The 20,782-nt window shown below is 31.9% G+C and overlaps 5 protein-coding genes across 7 annotated transcripts; 2 read left to right on the top strand and 3 right to left on the bottom strand.

The window, feature by feature from the left end:
• Window positions 1–155: 155 nt before the first annotated feature.
• On the bottom strand, window positions 156–4,999 carry LOC114939793 (uncharacterized). The gene is made up of 3 exons (XM_029314209.2): window positions 1,409–4,999; window positions 819–978; window positions 156–741 (listed from the first exon to the last, which is right to left on the bottom strand). Exons 1-3 carry the CDS (start codon window positions 1,584–1,586, stop codon window positions 345–347), a joined length of 735 nt encoding a protein of 244 aa, XP_029170042.1. The 5' UTR covers window positions 1,587–4,999; the 3' UTR covers window positions 156–344.
• fabp (fatty acid binding protein) lies at window positions 4,980–11,163 on the top strand. Of its 2 annotated transcripts, none has more exons than XM_029314212.2 (3): window positions 4,980–5,207; window positions 9,168–9,439; window positions 10,738–11,163. In XM_029314212.2, exons 1-3 carry the CDS (start codon window positions 5,132–5,134, stop codon window positions 10,789–10,791), a joined length of 402 nt encoding a protein of 133 aa, XP_029170045.1. In that variant the 5' UTR covers window positions 4,980–5,131; the 3' UTR covers window positions 10,792–11,163. The 2 variants fall into 2 exon arrangements, with proteins under 2 accessions (XP_029170045.1, XP_029170044.1); XM_029314211.2 differs by lacking the exon at window positions 4,980–5,207 and adding an exon at window positions 8,426–8,593.
• LOC114939805 (Radiation insensitive 1) lies at window positions 5,077–12,633 on the bottom strand. 2 transcript variants are annotated; one of them, XM_085487142.1, is made up of 8 exons: window positions 12,535–12,633; window positions 12,240–12,461; window positions 11,968–12,162; window positions 11,611–11,886; window positions 10,107–11,466; window positions 8,210–8,382; window positions 7,492–7,639; window positions 5,077–5,311 (listed from the first exon to the last, which is right to left on the bottom strand). In XM_085487142.1, the coding sequence occupies exons 1-5, from the start codon at window positions 12,631–12,633 to the stop codon at window positions 11,437–11,439; spliced, it is 822 nt and encodes a 273-aa protein (XP_085343268.1). In that variant the 3' UTR covers window positions 5,077–5,311; window positions 7,492–7,639; window positions 8,210–8,382; window positions 10,107–11,436. The 2 variants fall into 2 exon arrangements, with proteins under 2 accessions (XP_085343268.1, XP_029170061.2); XM_029314228.2 differs by lacking the exon at window positions 8,210–8,382.
• LOC146721320 (zinc finger SWIM domain-containing protein 7-like) lies at window positions 12,539–13,558 on the bottom strand. Its single transcript, XM_085487143.1, has 3 exons — window positions 13,303–13,558; window positions 12,921–13,152; window positions 12,539–12,785 (listed from the first exon to the last, which is right to left on the bottom strand). Exons 1-3 carry the CDS (start codon window positions 13,433–13,435, stop codon window positions 12,623–12,625), a joined length of 528 nt encoding a protein of 175 aa, XP_085343269.1. The 5' UTR covers window positions 13,436–13,558; the 3' UTR covers window positions 12,539–12,622.
• Window positions 13,559–13,749: 191 nt separating this feature from the next.
• On the top strand, window positions 13,750–20,707 carry LOC114939804 (uncharacterized). Its single transcript, XM_029314227.2, has 9 exons — window positions 13,750–13,975; window positions 14,278–16,676; window positions 16,766–16,855; window positions 16,980–17,067; window positions 17,213–17,815; window positions 17,886–18,428; window positions 19,029–19,294; window positions 19,649–19,708; window positions 20,448–20,707. Exons 1-5 carry the CDS (start codon window positions 13,921–13,923, stop codon window positions 17,338–17,340), a joined length of 2,760 nt encoding a protein of 919 aa, XP_029170060.1. The 5' UTR covers window positions 13,750–13,920; the 3' UTR covers window positions 17,341–17,815; window positions 17,886–18,428; window positions 19,029–19,294; window positions 19,649–19,708; window positions 20,448–20,707.
• Window positions 20,708–20,782: the final 75 nt, after the last annotated feature.

Raw genomic sequence — 20,782 nt, 5'->3', positions numbered from 1 at the left:
AATATCGATGAGCTTATGTTAATATTTTAGATATGTCAAAGTACTTTTTTGCCAAATATATCGTAATGATATAAGCAATAAGAAAAATAATAATCGACCTATCTAAATATTTTTTTAGAATTGAATCTTATATCATCATAAAAAAAAAAGAAAGATGAGTGACAAAATGTAATTTTAATTCATTTTTATCATAGAGAAAAATCTGTAAAAAATAATGTATTATATAAAATATTGAAACGGAATGGGTACAAATGATATACATAATTAATCATTGTAAACCATTCGCTCGCTCGTTTACTTCTCCCTTTCTCTCTTGGACCCCGTCAAAAAACACGTCAGATGACTCACTTATTATCGGAGGATCGGAGCGCCATAGCAAGGACTTGTTGCATCTGTATCCTAACATCCAATTTCTTTTCTTCGGGCACCTGTCTGATAATCGGCAGCAACGATAAGAGAAACATTTTATCGTAATCATCCTCATCGAAGGCGACGCGTTGGCTGCTGTGCGAGGAGAGGATGTCGTGTATCTCGTTGTCGAAGGGTGTAAAAGACGTCTCGCAGAGTTGCTTCGAATAACGCGGACACACCTTGTAGGACGGAGTACCTGCTTGAAGATACTCCCTGCTGCCAGTTATGGAAGCGTTGCCTCCTTGAGGAAGAGCATCGTATTCCTCGATCACGGGGTTGTCCACCTCGCCATCGCTCTCCTCCGACTTGCAGGAGATCATCACGGTACTTCTAAAGAAACTCGACTGTTAATCGAACTAATCGTATTATAATTATATTAATTTTTAATCTTAATGATGGTGCGATACCTTTTGTTTTCCACTGTCGGCATGAGGAACAGCAATCGATCAAAATACATATATTTCTTCCGTTTTCGTCCGGCAGGTCCGGACTTTTGTGATTTTTGAAGCTTGAGTTCTTTCATAAAATAATCTCGTATATTCCTCCATTTTCCGCGCAGATTTTTTTCTAAAAATGTTACAGATCGTTTCATTAAAATTATTATTAAATACGTAAAAAGAGTAAGATATATGAAGATGTTAAAAAAATCTTTTTATAATACTGATTTTTTTCTTTACGACGAAGAAAGAAATGAATATTAATCTTAATGATTTAATCTTATAAAATAAAATATTTAATCTTAATTAAAGTTACAAAACTCAAATGCATCTCTTCATAACTTTTAAGTATGTAATCACTTAAAGAACATTGGAAAGTTTTTTTTACAGTGATATATCTAATGCAATCTGCTTAATCATTAAGATTATTCAATATCTTTTACGATCGCGCGGAAAATATCGATTGGCGCCAATTCTAAATGTCCACCAGGGTCGACATCACGGCTGGAGGAATCCGGATCGATCAATCGCGGCGTGCTATGCGTTGTGCTACAGTATACCTTCCACGTTTCTCTCCTCGTCCGTCAAGCGCGCCCAATTCGGTACCATCACCTGGCAGACCTCGTCCCACGCAGTCATCTTGGCATTACGGTCGTTGTACTCGCCGCGATTCACATCGTAGATCGCCGGGCGTCTCTCGATCTCCTCGATAAATCTCTCCGTGTCAAACATGCTCATAAAGTTTCCAAGATTTCCTCCCTTTGTTCAAGGTCTCTCACTCGATTTTCCTTCTTCCGTTCGCTTCCCTATTCGATCTTGCACCTTCCGCGATCGGATTATACTTAGAAATCCTTTCACGATCGTCGAAATCGAAAATAGGAAATTCGTTCAGATGGATCCTCTTCAGGTTACCACGGATGAATGAAAGAATAATCTTTCAGAGGTAAAAAAATCTCTCTCTTGAAGAAGTCGAATTTCAAAGAGGTCACGCAGAGGTCGATCGGCGCAATGATCCATCCGCAGCATCCAACAGTTCTTTTTATCACAGCGATGATTCTCGATTCATCGGTATATACGCGTAAAGCAGTCGAGATGAGCAACGGAACAGCCGCAGGCGGTCTCAGCCGTGCGCGTCACACGTCGCGTCCTCGGCAGCAGCTTGCGCGTCACTGCGGAGAAACCGTTGTACGGCCAGCACGGCTTTGGTATCATGGCGACCCGGCAAATGCGGTTGCGGTTGCGGAGCGGAATCTATGCCGCCCGCGACGTTGCCAGACCAGCGCATCGGCGAGCCGCGCGCGGGTCAAGAGCGGGCTGAAAAGACGGCGGAACCGCGTCGCCGCGCAAGCAACATCACCACGACCAGTCAGACACGTAGACGCTGCGAGATATTCGCGCGCAAAAAAGATTTTTTTCTCGATTTATTGGTTATATAGTATTACGTTATTAGCGCACATGACAATGAGTTTTCATTGTAAAACTTAAAAATAAAATCACCCAGTTTTACGAAATTATTAAATAATCATCATTGACCTTTTTATTATTATTTTTGTCCATCGACAAGTTTTTTTATTCATTTTTCTTTCTGAACATTACTACAGTTGAAAGATGTTATTATGTTAGTGTAGAAAGTCGGAGTATTTTGAAACACTGGATTGGAAAAACTTGTCGATGGAAAAAATTAATAATCACAAAAGTAGTATTGTATAATTATATAAAAATATGAGAAAGTTTAGTAGAATTTCACTTCAACTTATGATAAATAATTCCTTAAGCATATAGTCTACATTTTAAATTTCTATAAAGCTCAACAAATATGCGAAATTTGACAGCGACCTTATTAATTCTAACAACAGAAAAAAATGCTAAGTAAAATAAGATTAGCATGCAAATGCCTTGCGAATAATAAATATATAGTAACTGCTTATCAAGTAAGCAATCTACGCAAAAATGAATAAACAAGCTGAACAACAATGAGTAGAAGAAAAAATTAAATAACTATATCATAACTATATCATAAGAGATACATTGAATATGCTCTGCATAAAAGCGATTATTATCTAATGAGATAAAGAGCAGCCAACTTTTTATTTAATAATTTCAAAAATAAAGATAACAAAAAAAGATTTTTTTATATAAATAATAAACAATAAAATTACATAGGGAATGTAAAGACTCTTCGTAATCGATTCTACCGTTTGGCGAGTAACATACACGCGAAGAACCGGGACGAAAACCGCGAGATTCCGCATCTCACGAGATGTTTCTCTCAGAATTAATATCATCGATATATCGATATGAACATTCCAGTCGGTTCGCACAAATACACCCTCCGACATGAATGCGGAATTCGCGCCGCCGCAACGTTGTCAGGTTGTTCGTCGTCGGTGTCGGAATTCACGTGTTGCTACGCGACATCACGCGACACAGTCGTGTGTGCGTGAACGTGTGTGCGTGGTTACGGCAACGTCGACGCGTTTCTACCGCACCGTTATCGACCGTGGCAGCCGTTGCGGATCGCGAACGAAATCGACGCTACCGTATCAGACAAACGTAGACTCCACGAGTCGCACATTATTTCTTCGACGCTCTCTTCAGGCCTATATCGCATAAATTTAATGTCTATTCATTATTTTTTATTTTAAAAAATTGATGGCAAAAATACCATTGCTTAGAATATATGAATAAAGTATTTCCTATTTTCCATAGCTATTTAATATCATTGTGATGTTAGAAAAAATGTATAGGGAATAAATTAGTATGAGATAGCTTATGAATATCTTAATGACATAACGCGCGAACAAGTCATCAAGAAGTAGAGATAAGAAATGACATTACATGTATTAATATCGTGACAAATGGGATCTATAAATGTATGAGAATCGGAATATATATAATATAGTGTAACAGCCCATATAATGTAGAACTTTGAACGTAAAATTACGAGAAGATTACAAGGGACAGTAAGTGCCATTAATTCGCAGTAAGTGCCGTTTATTCAAACGTAGGAACGATTCGTCGCAAAGTCGCGCGCATTGATCAGACGACCAATAAGGAACGAGCATCCGTATGATCCCATGTGTATCACGCATGACAAGTATTTCAAAGTGTATGTTCTTCAATTTTGTATTAATCAAATATATTCTAAATTAATTAACGCGCTTTTTGCTCAATTAAAAATTGTTAACAATCGTTATTCTCACAATAATCTTATAAATGCATTTTACACCGCAGTACGGATTATGTATCGCAAATAATTTCTCAATGCTGCGCATTATGATGCACATGACTCATATCGATACTGCATTTACATATATATAATGCATTATCTGTTCGGAAAATTTATTTTATATAAACGTATACATTTTCTATAAATATTTATATATTTAAAGAGAAAAATATATTATAAAATTGATGATTGTTATCTGGTTCAAATAACATTAATCGAGCAAAAACTATTAGCAACAATAAAATCTATTGTAACTAAAAATTGCTATATATATTAAAGACTTATTTGTGTTATATATTATGGTCTTCTTTCTCAAAAATAATTACTGTCTAATAATGATATTCATTGGATCAATAATAACGTAGTACAACAATTTATCGCAGTGAGTTTATATAGTTTGTCTTGTTAGCAGAATCGCGTCCGATACGTCATTCATTTACATGTGAAAGCAAAGGCCAAATGAAAAATTGACGTATTACGTGATCGAGAAAGAGATGAAAATTACGCACACAAGACACCGGGTAGCATACCGGTATCCTGTGCCGCAGCTGTGTGCAAATAGGGAATAGATTTCGAAGAGGGGGAAGCCGGGTGTGCGCATGAGGAGCCAGTCAGGAAATTTCGAACTTGCTAGTGGGAGAGCGTAAGGACCGAAAGAGGATAGAGGATGGAGATCAAAGAAAGAGAGAGATGGTGTGAGTTAACGAGGCAAAGGGCGGCTTCGGGTGGGAGCAGCAGAAGGAAGTGCAGAGAGGGAAAGCACGACCCGGCAAAAGGTGGAACAAGCGAATTCGATGAGTGTAACAGAGATGAGGAGAGAGAGGAAGAGAGATAGAGGACAGAAGACAGAGAGAGAGGTGAATAGTTCGGGGGAGATGGAGTTTCGTATCTGGGCACTACTCATACTTATCCTGACGTTCCTGTTCAGTTCACATAATCGTGCCGACCAGAGGGTGTCAGTCGTGTATCCCGGCCTGTATCGACCCGATCTTCCGTCAGCCGCTCTTCTCGTTTTCCACGCATTACCGGAAACGTTATTTCTTCGAGCATCATCATGTCCAGCGAGGTCCTTGGAAAACGTTACAAGCTCTCCAGCAGCGAAAACTTCGACGATTATATGAAGGCACTCGGTACGTAAACGAACATGTGACTTGGCATCGCGTCGATCGTCCAAAGTGCATTGAAAATCTTAATTTAGAATCCATGATTGAGTATTAATCTTGGGACGAGCGATCTAGGAAAGAAAAACATTTTTTTAATATTCCTGCAAGTAATCATATATAGAAATATTGTTAATATAAATCATTTATCCTGAGAAGCTGATATATTTAATTAAATTAAAATTTTACTTTTTTACTGTCAAAATGTTATCATTAAAAAACTTTTTATCATTTTGTTAACGTTCTGTGTTACAAACTAATCTCTAATTCGATCGATTTTTTTCTATAGGTCTTTTTTTTTATATCTTAAAGCCGGAAATCGAACGTTGTGCAATATTTAACAAGTTTCTTCCTTTACGTATTATTCTCTTTAGCAGAGAATAATACGTAAAGAGGATTATATCATCATGTGTTGAAATAATGCCTCATTTTAGTGCAAATATATCTCATTACGTTAAATGCGATAAATAAAATTGCATCATCCCATTCTGATAACAATTCAAAATAGTTCTGTTTGCGTTGCAACTGGGAAACAAAATTAGATAATTTTATTTCGCACATGCACACATATATTGATAATACGAATTTCTAATAATAACTATTACAGATTACTAAAGATAATTAAAATTGGAATTCTCCAGTACAATACTAAACGACAGTCTATAAAATATTACAAAGTTTTTAATAAATAATTTATTATATCGCGCAATATAAATTACGTTGTATACAACAGCCTGACAATATACGTATTATAAGGATAAGCTATATTATTGTAATAAGATCATCTTGTTGTTAGCACGCGCTATGTTTGTAAATGTTATACGCACTCGCAGATATAAGCATATTGCTATTTTGCGAGCGTGTACAGAACGTGAACAAACACACGACTATATTATATACATACATGAAAGGCGTGAAAAGTTGCGGTATAAACATCCAAAGACCTCTCGAAGGACAATAACACTGCTCATTCATTGAATTTCAGAACATTATAGAATATCAACGAAAATCATATTAATCTTGGCAATGAGCCCCGAGAAATATATAATTTTAAACATTATTTTAATTTATTTTCGACACACACCTCTTTCTATTCATTAAAAGCATAAATACAATTCAATGTAAATAACTTCCGCCTAAATTAATAAGTTAAATCAGTTAATTAGCTGTGCTGGATTCACTTGTGCATTAGTGAGATATCAATAAAGACGGGGAAGATAATCAATTTTAATACGTCAAATTATACGCCCTCATCTTCGTGCAACGACCTGACCTCGATCTTAATTCTAACCGTGTATTACGGATTGTCTGATTGACTGTTTAATTTAACACTTAAGAATTAATTCATCAACGAGATTAAGAAATCATAATTGTTAGTCGCGGGTCACATAAATGCATTCCAAACATTTGTATCTCTAAAAATTTTTCTCTAATTTCTTTTCTACAAACTATTGCAGAATTCATGATTTATCGATCATTTTTCGAATATTTGTAATTTTTTATACATGGCATAAAAGCGTGTTTTGATGCGTAACTTTTAAATTATTCGAAGAAATAAAAAAATGACATATGTATTATTCAATCAGTATTACGCTTTTGTATAAATAATTGTTAATTATTACCTGCGCAACAAGCTTGCTTTAAAATCTTTTTTATTTGATTTAATGTTTCCGTCCATTGTTTCTTATTTAACTACTATAAAAAATCCCTATTGTATAATCGTCGTAAGGAAAGACCTTCTACTTGCTCGTTTTAAAAAATTTTCATTATAGTAGTTTTTAAATAGTAATTTGTCTCAACATACTTTTATTAGATATATGAAAGAAGAAAAATTTTCCTTCGTCGTGACTGCATCTTTATCGAAACCAATAACTGCACGTACCTAAAATTGTTGACCGAAAGATAAGAGATAAAGAAAATAAATAGATAACATCGCCTTTCTGTTTCTCTTTTTCTTTCTCTGCTATGCTCTAATATTACCATATTATCAGCAATTTAACGATACAACGGATCGAGCGAAGTTTGCAGAACCATTCATTGACTGTCAACATTCCCGCTCTTGCTCGACGTTGTTACGGTAATCATCGAGAGTCGTTCGCCGGAAATTAAATAAGAGAGCAAGTCTAGACGCACCGTCTTTCGACGCATTGCCGTGCGCCAAGTCGATTACGTTCGCAGAAAATAACGTTCATTTTTTTCTGAGGACATGTACATGCACATATGCGAACATATATGTATATATACATATACTTACACACACACAAAACTGCAGTAAGACGACGATAAAATCGATAAGCGTCCACCGGCTTGGCACGAATGTGTAAACTTGGAATTTTGTTATCATCTGGTTGCAAGATAAAAATACCTCATTTTTTCCGTAAAACTCACTTGGAAGAATATTCCTGTCAATCACAAAATTTTTAATATTAGATCAATTTATTTTCTCTCGCTTATTTTTATTGCAAAATACAAATAATCTCTTTAAATCGTTCTAATAGCTTTGTCTGAAAAATTATGACTACTTTTACTGAAAATATGTAAGTCAAATGAGAATTAATGTTATCGTTTAGGGTCAATGATTACAGATTTCACTCTCGCCGATATTTTACATATTCTTCTCGTCAACGGGAATACCCAGACAGCACCAAATCCTAAATCGGTGCATAAGATATCTTTAAGATGTCTTTTGGATATCATATTATAAGATTTCTTAAAGCTGTCTTAAAGATTTCTTAATAATATCGTATGCCAATTTTGAACTTGGTGCTGTCTAGGTAATTACTATATTGGAAATATATTAGGATCACCGAACTTGGCCGTATTTAAAATGAGAAGAGACACAATCAAATATTCTGTAGCTAAAAAAATACTATCCAAAAGGGAAGAGATCTCTATATAAATGTTCATTTCCATTTTACAACAATTCTTGTCAAACTTTAACCCGTATTATTATTCATGTATTACAAACTCACATGTTTACGTGTATAACATATATCATTTTGAAGGAGATAATTTTTCCGTGGTCTATAAATAGCGCGCATTCACTCGCTTCGGACTTGGGTTCAAACTTCAAAGTTACATCTCGCTTCGAATTTTAACTCGGGAATGGTTTTGTTGTTAGTATGATAATCCAGCGTGCGCCTACCTAGATATATAGTCGATATACATAGTCTCATCAATTGTACATATAAGCGGCGCATAAAACATGCAAACCAAGCGGTGCCATTAGTCAGTATCGTTCACGCAAGCATCGGTGAAACATCGAATAATGTCGTCCGATATTCTAACCGGTATTCTAGGCAAGCGTTACAAGCTTCAAGCGAGCGAAAAATTCGACGAGTACATGAAAACCTTAGGTGAGACGACACCCATTTGAATGTATATTTCATACAGATTATCGAAATCTAACGCGATGCCTTTTTTCAATATTAATTCCTCGATCGGGCAGCTGTTAACAATGTGGGAAAATATATGTGAAGAGTTTTTGAAGAGATAAACTTAAAGTATGCAAACTGGCGATTATGAAATTTCATCTCCCATTAAAATTCAAGTGGTTTTTTTTAGATATGTAAAATTTAAAGAGATTATCTAAACACAATACGATATCATGATATATTCTTCGTTCACTATATAATCTTATTTAAATTTTTGTTTAAGATATATTTTTTATGTCTTAATCTATAAATCTTTTCAATTATAATTCAGTTACATATACTAATATGAATTTGAAGAAATAAAGAAGTTTCGATATTTTGTTTCGTTTTAAATTAAAGAGTTTCTGCAAAATATTAAGATGTTTACGAGAATAGCAATTAACAAAATCGAAAAAACGAATCATCTATGTAAAAGTGGCGCCTGGCAAATTAGAATTCTTATAATAGAAAAAGCTAGTAAAATTTGAGATAATTTTAAATAATTCTTACTTTTTAGGCGTAGGTATGGTGACGCGAAAAATGGGTGCCACCGTCAGCCCTGTCGTCGAATTGACGGAGAAAGATGGAGAGTATACTCTGAAGACGACTAGTACCTTCAAAAGTGCGGAAATAAAATTCAAACTCGGTGAGGAATTTGACGAAGAGACCGTGGATGGTAGAAAAGTGAAGAGTATCTGCACTCTGGAAGGTAACAAACTTGTACAGGTACAGAAAGGCGATAAGACTACTACGATTGAAAGAGAATTTGCACCTACAGAGATGAAAGCGGTAAGAAAAATTAATTTAGTTGCATTTTAATATATAATATAAAAGCATCAAATTGTTATAGTAATAAAGCAACAAATTGTTATAATAATAATAATAATAATCTAAAATTAGTAAGATGTAAATAATAATTCTCGCAGTCATATGTATATAACTTAATCAATATAATTTATATAAAGTCAAAATTTACATATAAAATATTAGCATACAAAAAAATTGAGTTTAACATTTAAGACATAAAAAGGTCAACGTATTATATTATTAATAAAATTATTATAACTTATAATTATATGGGCTGCGAGAATATTTATTACTTATATCTTACTTTTAGACCAATAATACTTCATCAATAGTACAATAAAAAATCAATAGTATAATAAAAAATCAACAGTACAATAGTACAATAAAAAAAAGATAATACTGACCTTTAGTCAAGCAAACAACAAGCAAAAACTTTTCCAATTATATATATGTGAATAAAGTTCGCAAAGATCATAAATTGGCAAAAACTTGTAGCTTGTAGCTATTTCTCTACATATATTACATTGAAAATAATGAGAAACATTTAAACGGAACGTCATTAATATACAATATGATATGAAATTTATGAAACAGTATACTTTTTTACGTCTACACACAACATATATATAAATAATCAAATTATTGTTACCTCGAGGAAAAACATTATCTCTCAATTGTTCGATGTCCTTTTCCAAAGTAAATTTCGTTATTATCTATATTTTTAACAGACATTCAAGAATGCTGTTCTAAATATCTCAATATATTAATTTGGATAATATCCTAAAAATTCATAATAAGGCACAAATTTCAATCATTATAACAATAACACGGTTAATCGTGATGAAAGATGTATACATTCGCACGTTCTTCCTCTCTGAACACTTGAACTTGCGTGTATCGCTTATACGGGAGTTCCCGATTAAAATACAAAAGCTACGTGCAGGAACGCAATGTGTCAAGGGACCGGTTGCACGAGCGGCTAATGTTATAATGATCCGTCAAATGTCCGGTCAATTATCGCGTGCGCTTCTCCTGTTCGTGACACGTACAATTCTGCAGCTCCGAGGTCCAAAATGGTGCCAATAAAGATCCATTGATCCGTCTGGCGATACGTGTTAATGCCGTGAGATACCGGCGCTCGAATAATTCCCGCACTCTTTTCTCTCTCTTTCTGTCTTGTACAGAAATTACTGTCATATTATTCATATAAGAAATTATTATTATTACGACAAAATCTATTACTATATAATATTACTGAAATTATGCTATTTCTATTACAGATTATGAAGGTTGACGATATAGTTTGTACAAGGGTATACAAGCTTCAGGAATAAGCTGAGAAAACTAAGAAGCATGCACAAGCGCGTATGTATGCTTTTAAAAGACAAAAGGTGTAAAATATTGTTTCAAATCTGTCGTTCGAGCACAAAGAAAGTATTGTTTATACGCGTATAAAATATATAATTAAAACAAATTGTGTTCTTTTTCTACAAAGTTAGAACTTACATATTTATATACATGTGTTTCTAAAATGAGTAATAGAAATAATTCAAACAAAAATTAACCGCCTACATTGTGCACATTTTCTAATGTATTATATATTGCATATTACATAATGAAATATCATTACTGAATTATGTTCTATATACAGCAGCGATTGTGTTACCTATTATTGAATATGAATAAAAACTGTTTTTTTCTATGAATATGATGATTTTTCATTATTGCATTTCATCATAATCTTTCTACCTTGTAACCCTCCAGAATGTGCATAAATATGTATATAGCGAAAAATAAAATTGTTATATAATATTTAAAAGATTTAAAATACCTGAACAAGATATATGTATAAAAAGAAGCGTTAATAAAAATATATAAAATATATTTAGTTATTTAGTAATATAATTTGATACATAAATAAGCATCTCTCTAGCATTTTCTGATTGATTTGATATGTATCATATTTATATTATCACTATTTAATCGTCTGTATCTATTAATGGAGATATCTGTAAATGAAAGATATTAAACTTTTGACGTATCAAGTAAGTAATATATAAAATATATTAACTGATTGTCGTATAGAACGCACGTTGTGAAAATTATTAAACTATTAGTTTCTCTAATTATTATAGTTTGTTATAAAGTCTTACATAATATTCCATATAACAAGTATGTCCATTTTCGGTTTTTATTGTGTATTGAAAGTTCAATAATCCGGCACTATTGGTTCTTAGGCAAACTTTATTAGCGCACGATAACGCTTTCAACGCCGGTTTGATGTGTATTAATTTGAAACTGGATGTTGCCGTTGCAGTACATTGAAAAGTATCTATTAAAGTGCTATCATGAGGTAAATCAATGTGGCAAATGCCACCTAGACCATTTGTGCTAATTCTGAAGAAAGGATCATCTGGTGATAAATGAAACTAAAACGTATAAATATTGTACTTTAAAAAGCTGAAATTGCCAAGTTAAATAATGATTAATAGAATTATTCTCATTTATACCTCTACTATTTCACTAGTTGGATCTAATTCGGCTATGATATCCTTTAACAATTCTGTTTGCAATAATACTTTGTTTACAATATTTTCGGATTCCAGATGAAAATCTAATAATGTATCTACTTCGAGTGTTTTTAAAGAGCAATCTGTTATGACACCGTCTACTTCAATAATAATACTTACAGGATAACCTGTACCCTGTAAAATAATAATAATATTAATATTGCCCTAACTTTATATAACAATAACTAATTTTATTCAAATATTCAATATACTTTGTAAAATATTTGCACCGCAACTGAATTATCTTGTGAAGTAGGCCAGAACATAGACAGACACTCTACTAATAAATTTAAACTTAATGAAAAAGTCACATCCTCTTTTAACTCAAACTCATCAAAAACTGCAGATGGAATATATGCCATTGCTTGCATACATTTTGCATCTTCAACTGTAATTTTTAATCCGTTTTCACTGCCAAGGCAAATAGCTGTAGTCTGAGTAAAATTAAATGAGTATTTTATATTACTATAGAAAAAAAGCATAAATATAAATGTATGTATGAAGTACCTCCTTAAAATTAATAGCTTTTAATAATTGTATTACAGTTTTCAAATTTGTCAATCCTATTTTTGCAACCAACAAGTAATCTTCCACATTAGAGAACATTATGCTTGTATGAAACCTGACATAACATTAAATTGTCAAACTGTTTCTGTGTTAATTGTTGGTGCAACAACTTTTCATTATCAACACTGGCTAGCCAAGCTGCCAAAATGTGTTTACAAGTGAAAGCAGACCGATCTCCTAGTACCTGATGTCTACCACATTACACACAAGAGCCATATAAGAATTTTTCATCACATATATAAGTCATGTTGTGAAATGTAAAATTTTGAAAATATAATTTTACCATTTTAGTTCTATAATTTATTTATGTAGAATTATTATTATACCTGAAAGCTGCACAAGAACAATAATTTACTTCAGGAAAAAGTGTGTATGATGCTCCAGAGTGTCCTCTAACTTGCATCAACCAACTGGCCTCGCTTGCATTCTTGTATGACTCTGTTATAATTGTACTAGATGTCGAAATTTGCGTCACTCGTTGTTGCTCATATAAATCTAAAGCTCTTTCAAATGTCCCGTCAAATAACTTGTATAGCTTCAATAGATTTTGATCAGAGACTGTAAAAAATAAATATTTAATATTTTATCAAGGCAACCGAAAATATCATTGCGATATTTATCAATTTTTATTTATTCGTTTCGATTTCATTGAATCCGTCTTTCCAAAAATAATCGATAAATTTTACAGACAAATCATAAATTACGTACATTTTTTTTCCCTTTCAAAATCGTCGGCTACTTCTTTTAGCAAGTTATCTACGAAATCTGGGTACTGTTGATCGTATATATTAGGTGGTGAAAAGGTATTTTCTATGTTTTCTTCTTCTTGATCCAGATTCATTAGAATGAATAAAAGTTTTGAATCCGAAGATTATTATTACGAACTATGTTTTCTTTAAGATATAATTGTGTTACAAACGTAAATACATTTGAACCTGTCATAGACATAAAAAGTACATAGATTGTCTAAAGACCATGAAAAGTGAAAAGTAGTCAGACATTCGTACTATGTGAGAATGCTCGAATGTGATTGGTCCATTAAACTTACGACTCAATCTTTTTCATGCATCACAGCCTTTACGTACAAATTTCACTAGTCACATTTCTCTCATTCTTTCTTATTTTCATGCATATTTATATTACACGTGATCGATTAGGTTGGTGCACCTGAGTGTTCAAAAAAGTAGTACAATGTAAATTTGATCAAGCCGTTACAGGTGTCTCGCCTCATACTTTCGTGAATTTCTGAAGAAATTGAATAAGAGAATTGAATCTGTCTTTGCATTGAAATTAATATATTGAGCTGTGTGTGAACACGAGATTAAGATGAGCAATCTACGAAGACGTGCTAACGATTTTACAAACTCCTTGAAGAGTTTTCGTAAGTATATGCCTTTTTACAACTAAAATTTAAGTGTAAAATATATTGTTAAACCGGCTTCAAATGGTTTGTAATTTATTATTAACAGTCTATAATTTATGACACCATGAAAAACATGTATAATACAAAGCCAGGACCTTATATTCTATGTATATATTTTATATGTTCAAGAAACTTTGTAAATATTTATTATGTAAAGTATGGATTTCAGACATAATACAGTTTCTTTTTTTTTTTTTACATTTTTTTATAGTTTGAAATTTAAATATGGTCGAAAATATATAAATATTTTTGTTTTACAGATCAAACAATATGCGAAGAAAAACAGAATTCCATTGTATCGCAAAGAAATTTGGAGGATACATTGGATAACAATTCTATAAAAAGGCAATGTGAAAGTGATATACATAACTATCAAAGGAATAACGAATCTCATGCTTCCATTATCATAGCAGGAAGATTAGACAATCAGCAATATATTTCATCTGCTAAGTATAGGAATGTCGAAGATAATGATAATCAATTTCCATTAAGAGATATATCAGATGAAACATCATATTTATCATTGAAATTTGACTTAAATAAAGGTGCTATATTTCAAGATGAGCAATTAAGTAAGGAAAATCATACTTGTGAAGAATATTCAAATTATAATTCCACATTATCTAAGATTAAAGTTAACAAAGATATTGATCCTCATTACTTGAATAAAAATAAGAATATAGAGGTACAATGTAATTTAATTAAAGATTGTCCATACGCTATGTCATCAAATTCATTAGAAGGTATATCAAAAAAAAATCAAGATGTAACTAAAGAATTTCAAAGGTCTAAAAGCTGTAGTATGCTTAATAGTAATATGAAGACAGATACAAATCACAATATTAAAGCTAGCTATTTTTCTGCAACATCTACAAATACTCCTACAAGAAAGAGTAGTTATGAAAAAACTGACATAACTGCTCTGTTTGATGCATTGACATTGTCATCGAAAACTTCTCTTTCATCAAACAAGAAGATTGATTTCCATTCTACTGAAGAAGATCAACAGTGTAATTCAACAAACAGCAAGACAAGTTTAAAAGAGCAACTTAATTTTCCTGAATTAAAAGCATTTTTGGATTCATTGGAATATCAGAAGCCATTGAAAGAGACAGCTGTGCAAGAACGTATGCTGAGACGCTTGTCTGCAAATTTCTACCATTCACCCAAAACTTTTACAGAAAGATTATTAACGATTATTGAAGAATCAGTTATGAGTAATGATTCTTGTGCACATTTAGAATATCCAGAAGCTAGCTTATGTAGATTATCTGAAGAAATTCGGAAAATGTGCAAATTTATAGATGATGAAACTGTTCCAGAATGGCCCCAGTCTCCAAGTATGTCAAAATCAATTTGTAAGAGACAAAGTATAAAATTTAAATCTCCATCACGCAAATCCCTTAATGCATCTCGAAGTAAAGGTATAATTACACCACCTTCTCCTCGATGTAAAAGTCCGAAGAAAATTTGTCAGCGTATGTCAAAAAATACATCATATAATATAAAAGGTTCAGTACTAGATAACACGAGTACGTTTGAATCTTTAGAGGCATTTTGCGAAAAATTTTATGCCAATGAAAATAAAGCTGTTCCAAGGGAGAAAAATCCATTACAATCTCCCTTGCAAAATATAAATAATATTTTACGTGTGTGTGAGAATCAAATGGCTTCTTTGGAAGACACACTCGACATTCAAGAACAACTTAGGAAAGCTCAAACGTTAACCCCGGATTTGACAAGACAACATAATGAAGTATCTGAAGAACAGACTCTTCGATACAGATTACTTACTCAAGAGAAACGAAATAAGACAGATTCGAAAGAAGTACCTAACATATTTAAACAATGGGCAGGATCTAATAAATCTTATGAAATCATGGAGCTAGATGATTTAGAAAATACGCTTATGTATGAAATCGCAAAAAAGAGACAAAGATGTCTCGACACAGCAAAAGTAATGATGGAAATTGACACGAATTCGGAGTCAGAAAAAGTACAACAAATATATCCAAAGATCGTCATCACTGAATCCTCACCAACTAGAGACGCTAAATTCATGGAAACACTAATGTCTGTCAAAAGATATCAAGAGTATTTGGAAGAGCACAAATCTATACTAAATTTATTTCAAACTGGATCGTGCAATACTTCTCGTATTTCTCTTACTCCAAACCAAAAATATATTCGAACAAAGGAAATAACCAGAGAAGATGTCGGCACCCGCCGTTTAGGAGAAAAAACCAAGAGTGCAACATTAAAAGTATCAACAATGAAAAAGAAGAGTACAAGTTCTTTATCGCCAAAATGTTCTACTAATAATATGGTTGTTTCAAAGCCAAAATTATTTGTGACTCCTGGAAAGACACCTACTAAGAAGAGTTGTAAACCAAAGCGCAGCTACTTCCCTGACCTAGTGGGTGGAATGAATAAAGAAAAGAAGCCTAGTCCACATCTCAAAACTATTTACCAACAATTAGAAAATTATGATTACGTAGTATCACCGGTTGGTATGTACATAAAAGGTACGGATCCTCATCTCATAAAAAATTTACGATCTAAAACGAATGAAAAGCTGTTAACACCTAGAGAAAAGCAGATTAAGCGGTCTCTCAGTCCAAAACTGAAAGCTCAACTATCTCCAAAGTTGCCGAAAAAGGTAAGCGAATATTAATAAAGATATAAATATAATTCACAAGATTGTTTGCGAAATGTATTGAGAATTCATTGTGCTTTGTATTATTTCAGACAATGACTAGAATAGTAGGAGATGAAAATATTCCCGATAACTTTTTACATCCAAAAGTGCATTACAAGCTCCCATCACACATACGCACAGTATGTAATTTGTACCCAAAATTTGATTTGATACACTTAAATTTGATCATTTGAAATAATACAATATAACTATAGCGATGTAACAATTTTATTTATATTTATTTTATTTTATTATGTTATTTAGATAAAGGAAACAGAAAATCGAAAAGTGGGAAATCGCATAAACGAATTATTGCGTTCAACACAAGATAAAGTCGTGGTTCGACACAAAGGTAACATTTGATTTATAAATTATGAATTAGTCAATTATTTTTGTATATGCGAAAATATATGTACATAGGTTTTCTTTTTTGAAAGAGAGTTCATGATTTTTAAGAACAAATATATTTATAATTTAATTTTGTATTATTATTCCAGGTCGAATAAAATCAGTTCAAACAGAGTGCTCGAAGCAACTTGAAATCCATTATGATTCTGCTGAAGAATCTGTGCATGTTGAGCAAACAGCTTATAAAACATGCTTTTCTCGTGTACAAAAGGATTGATGATTAATATTTTAATACATGATTTGTTTTAATTTTTTAACAAGAAATTGATGATATAAAGAATATTATGTATTAAAATTTATATTTATATAAAATTTTAATTTTTTAACTACAGATGATTAATTTCTAGTTAATTCATACTTATATAAAAGTTTATATCAATTTTTTAATATGTAAGATGTAAGATGTTTCATTAAATGTGCAATTTTAATTATTCTCTTTTCGTTACTAAATATTACTGCTACTATCTTGTTGTTTCCTAAGATTTAGCCTTTTTTTCTAAAGAGTTTAATCACAACTATAATTATTCTGCACAATCAAATTTCTTATCTTTCTGCTAATCGACAGCAAGAATAAATTTATTTTTCGAACAGTCTCTTTGAAAAATAAAATTATATACATAACGAAAATAAGTAATACTAATTCAAAAGTCTATATTTTGCATCAATCAAGATTCTCATTTTTATCTAATACAGTAAGTATACTAATCTAATAATTAATTCTCAAGTTTCAATATTTTATATTAATATTGTATGTTGTTGCAGAAATTTATTGCTTAAAGTGCTGCTAAAGACGCCTTGGACGAAGCTGTATAAATCTCGAATGCAAAATAGACGAATATGGATTATTTTAACGGAAGTTTTCTTAATACGACGAAGAAAATAAGAGACATCGTAAAACTCGTCATAGAAAAGTGGCGCTATTAATGATAAAAGATCGAGTGGAAATGTCTCGTAGAATGAATCAGTGCGCGGAAATCTACAATTGCGCAGTTTTCTACAATGTTCTCTTTCCTTCTCATTATCAGTTACGGCGTGTAAAGCACGACAATATTGCGTCGTTTCTTGCATTCTTGCAATTGGTTTGATCCGCCAGCAATATGACAGGACCGTCATCGCAGATCAATAACACTTGCTAGATCTGTGTCAATAACGCGGACATTTAATTTTTAATTATATAAACCGGAAGGAGATTGTGTTATACGAGGACATATTATTACCATGATTTGCATGTCCTTGATATGCACTTGATAAAAATTTTTTTTATTCTAAAGAACGTCCACTTCCTTATGCATATAATTGAAATAAGTTAAGTATGGATAAAAGCATGAAAGCTATTTTCTATGCAAGTAATTTTTCAAATTCTTTTACATTAAATATTTAATTTAAATACGATACAAAATAATATTATTTGATGATTATATAATAAATCAAATCTTTAGACACAATACGATATAAAAGAAAATATCAGAATAGATTTAAAAAGTAATTAGGAAAGGAAAAACAAATTTAAAATTCCATTAAAAACACATGGATGTTTATTCAAATACATGTAGAACAGTAGCATTAAATATCACTAGTGTAACAAGAGATATTAATTTGATACATAAATTTCTCCTTTTAATATCTTTTAATCTATTCTGATTTTATTTTTTATATTGTATTGCTTCAGAAGTATTGTTTTAACGTGATCATGAATTAAATCATTTATTATTTATTTAATTTTTAATTATATTATTTATTTGTTATTTTATATTGACAAGTAAGCATTAATTACGAAAATTACTCGTATGGAAAATAACTTGTACGCTACATGCTCTAGTTATTGAATCATTTAGAGAACTATATTTATAAATGTATATATGTATATGTATTTTCATTTATGTTGGCCTGTCTAACAATCATCAGAAAAACCCGTGCCGACAGAGCTGTACCACGGCCCTGAAGAATTGCGCATGGTACGCATGTTGACGATTGCACACGCCGCGCGTTATGCTTGTCAAGCCGCTCGGAACCAAGCCCAGTCGTGGTGGGGAATGATCGATAAATTCGAAGTCACGACATCGTACCGGCAAATAAGCATTCCATTGCATCTGAGAGCTCGAACCTCGACAAGCGAAGCGACAATTCAAAGCCGACCAAGATGCCGGGACCAGGATGTGACAAATGCAAGGGTGAGTGTGCTCAAATTAATTCTTAATGGACATTAATATAGATCATTTGACATGATATTTCCTCTCAATTATCACTAATAACTTATAGAGGAGTTTCACTGATATGTCAAATAGAAAATAAGTGTAGTTTTATTTATATGTAAAGTAGAAAATAAGTGAAAAATAAATAGAAAAAGATAAGTTTGTATGAAGATGTGATGCAATCAATTTCTAATTGTCAACGTACTATTGTGCAATTTTTTAAATTTATACAGAGTTTTTAAATATTTTTGGATAAGATCTAATTAGAGTATTATATATTGTTTAATTTCGTATGGCATTGTAACATTTATACAATATTTTTATTTATTACAGACAAATGCAAGGATTGCAAGTGCGGTGACAACTGCTCGTGCTGTGACTCCGGATGCAAAGGTAATATTAGAAATTAGTTCAGGCATTTGCTCAATTGCGCAATTTACTATTTGTTGATCGTATATTTATATACACGATAAATTATTTTTAATTACGACTGTAGTTGAATTGTCTTGCTCTGTTTTACTTATATTGTATCAAAAATATGTCTTTATTTAGAGCATAGTATGTCAACCGTTAAAAATAACTCTAATCAATAACTGTACTATTTTTATTTTTTATCTCGGACAATGACTGGATAATAACGGTCGATACCGGTTCATCGTACAGCTTAACACCGTACATTGTAATTTCGTGGACATGTAATACGATTTCATCACGTGGCGCAATTGCACACAGCCCAAAACTACTCGAAGTTTCGACGCGACTGTCGGTCATTTCGACAATTATACAATAAAATGAATAACGATTTCTCAAAATACTATGTACTATTTAACTGCTTTTATTTATATATATACATATATATATATTTTATCTTTTTTCTCTATCAATTTGATTTTTACAATCTTACGATTTATATTTAAATTATGCAGCAAATTAGTGTTCAGTAAAAATGGAAATTTTTTTGGCCAAAATAATATTGTAGAAGTTTTTTTTTATTTTAAATAGTTATTTAAAAAAGTTATCTATTTTATAAGTTTTATATATAAACGTTTTTCTTTTTTCTTTTTTAAAATAAAAAATGCATATTTGAAACAATTATGCAAGTAAATAACTTATATTCTTTTTCTTTTTACAGATCAATGTGGCTGCAAGACAGGCGGACAATGCACATGCAAATCTACTTGCACTTGTTAATTAATAACAAAAATATCATATATAATCTGTACTAAAAATGATAAACTTGTAATGCATTAAAGTAAATCCAATATGTAGATAAAATTTGGAGTACTTTATATTATCAAAGTAGGAGATTTTATGCTTTGTAAATTGATATGTAATATGAATTTTTTGGCAGATGAACAATTAATTTAATAAAATTCATAGATTTTTATAAAATGATTTTACTTTATTTCTGTAATTACTTTTCCTATTCTTTTGTGCTATGATAATGATAAAAAGAAAATTTTATAT

Source organism: Nylanderia fulva, unplaced genomic scaffold (genome assembly GCF_048542155.1).
Source record: "Nylanderia fulva isolate GAGA-0341 unplaced genomic scaffold, ASM4854215v1 Scaffold50, whole genome shotgun sequence".
Classification (NCBI taxonomy): Eukaryota; Metazoa; Arthropoda; class Insecta; order Hymenoptera; family Formicidae; genus Nylanderia; species Nylanderia fulva.
This window is presented reverse-complemented; position numbering and strand designations above follow the sequence as displayed.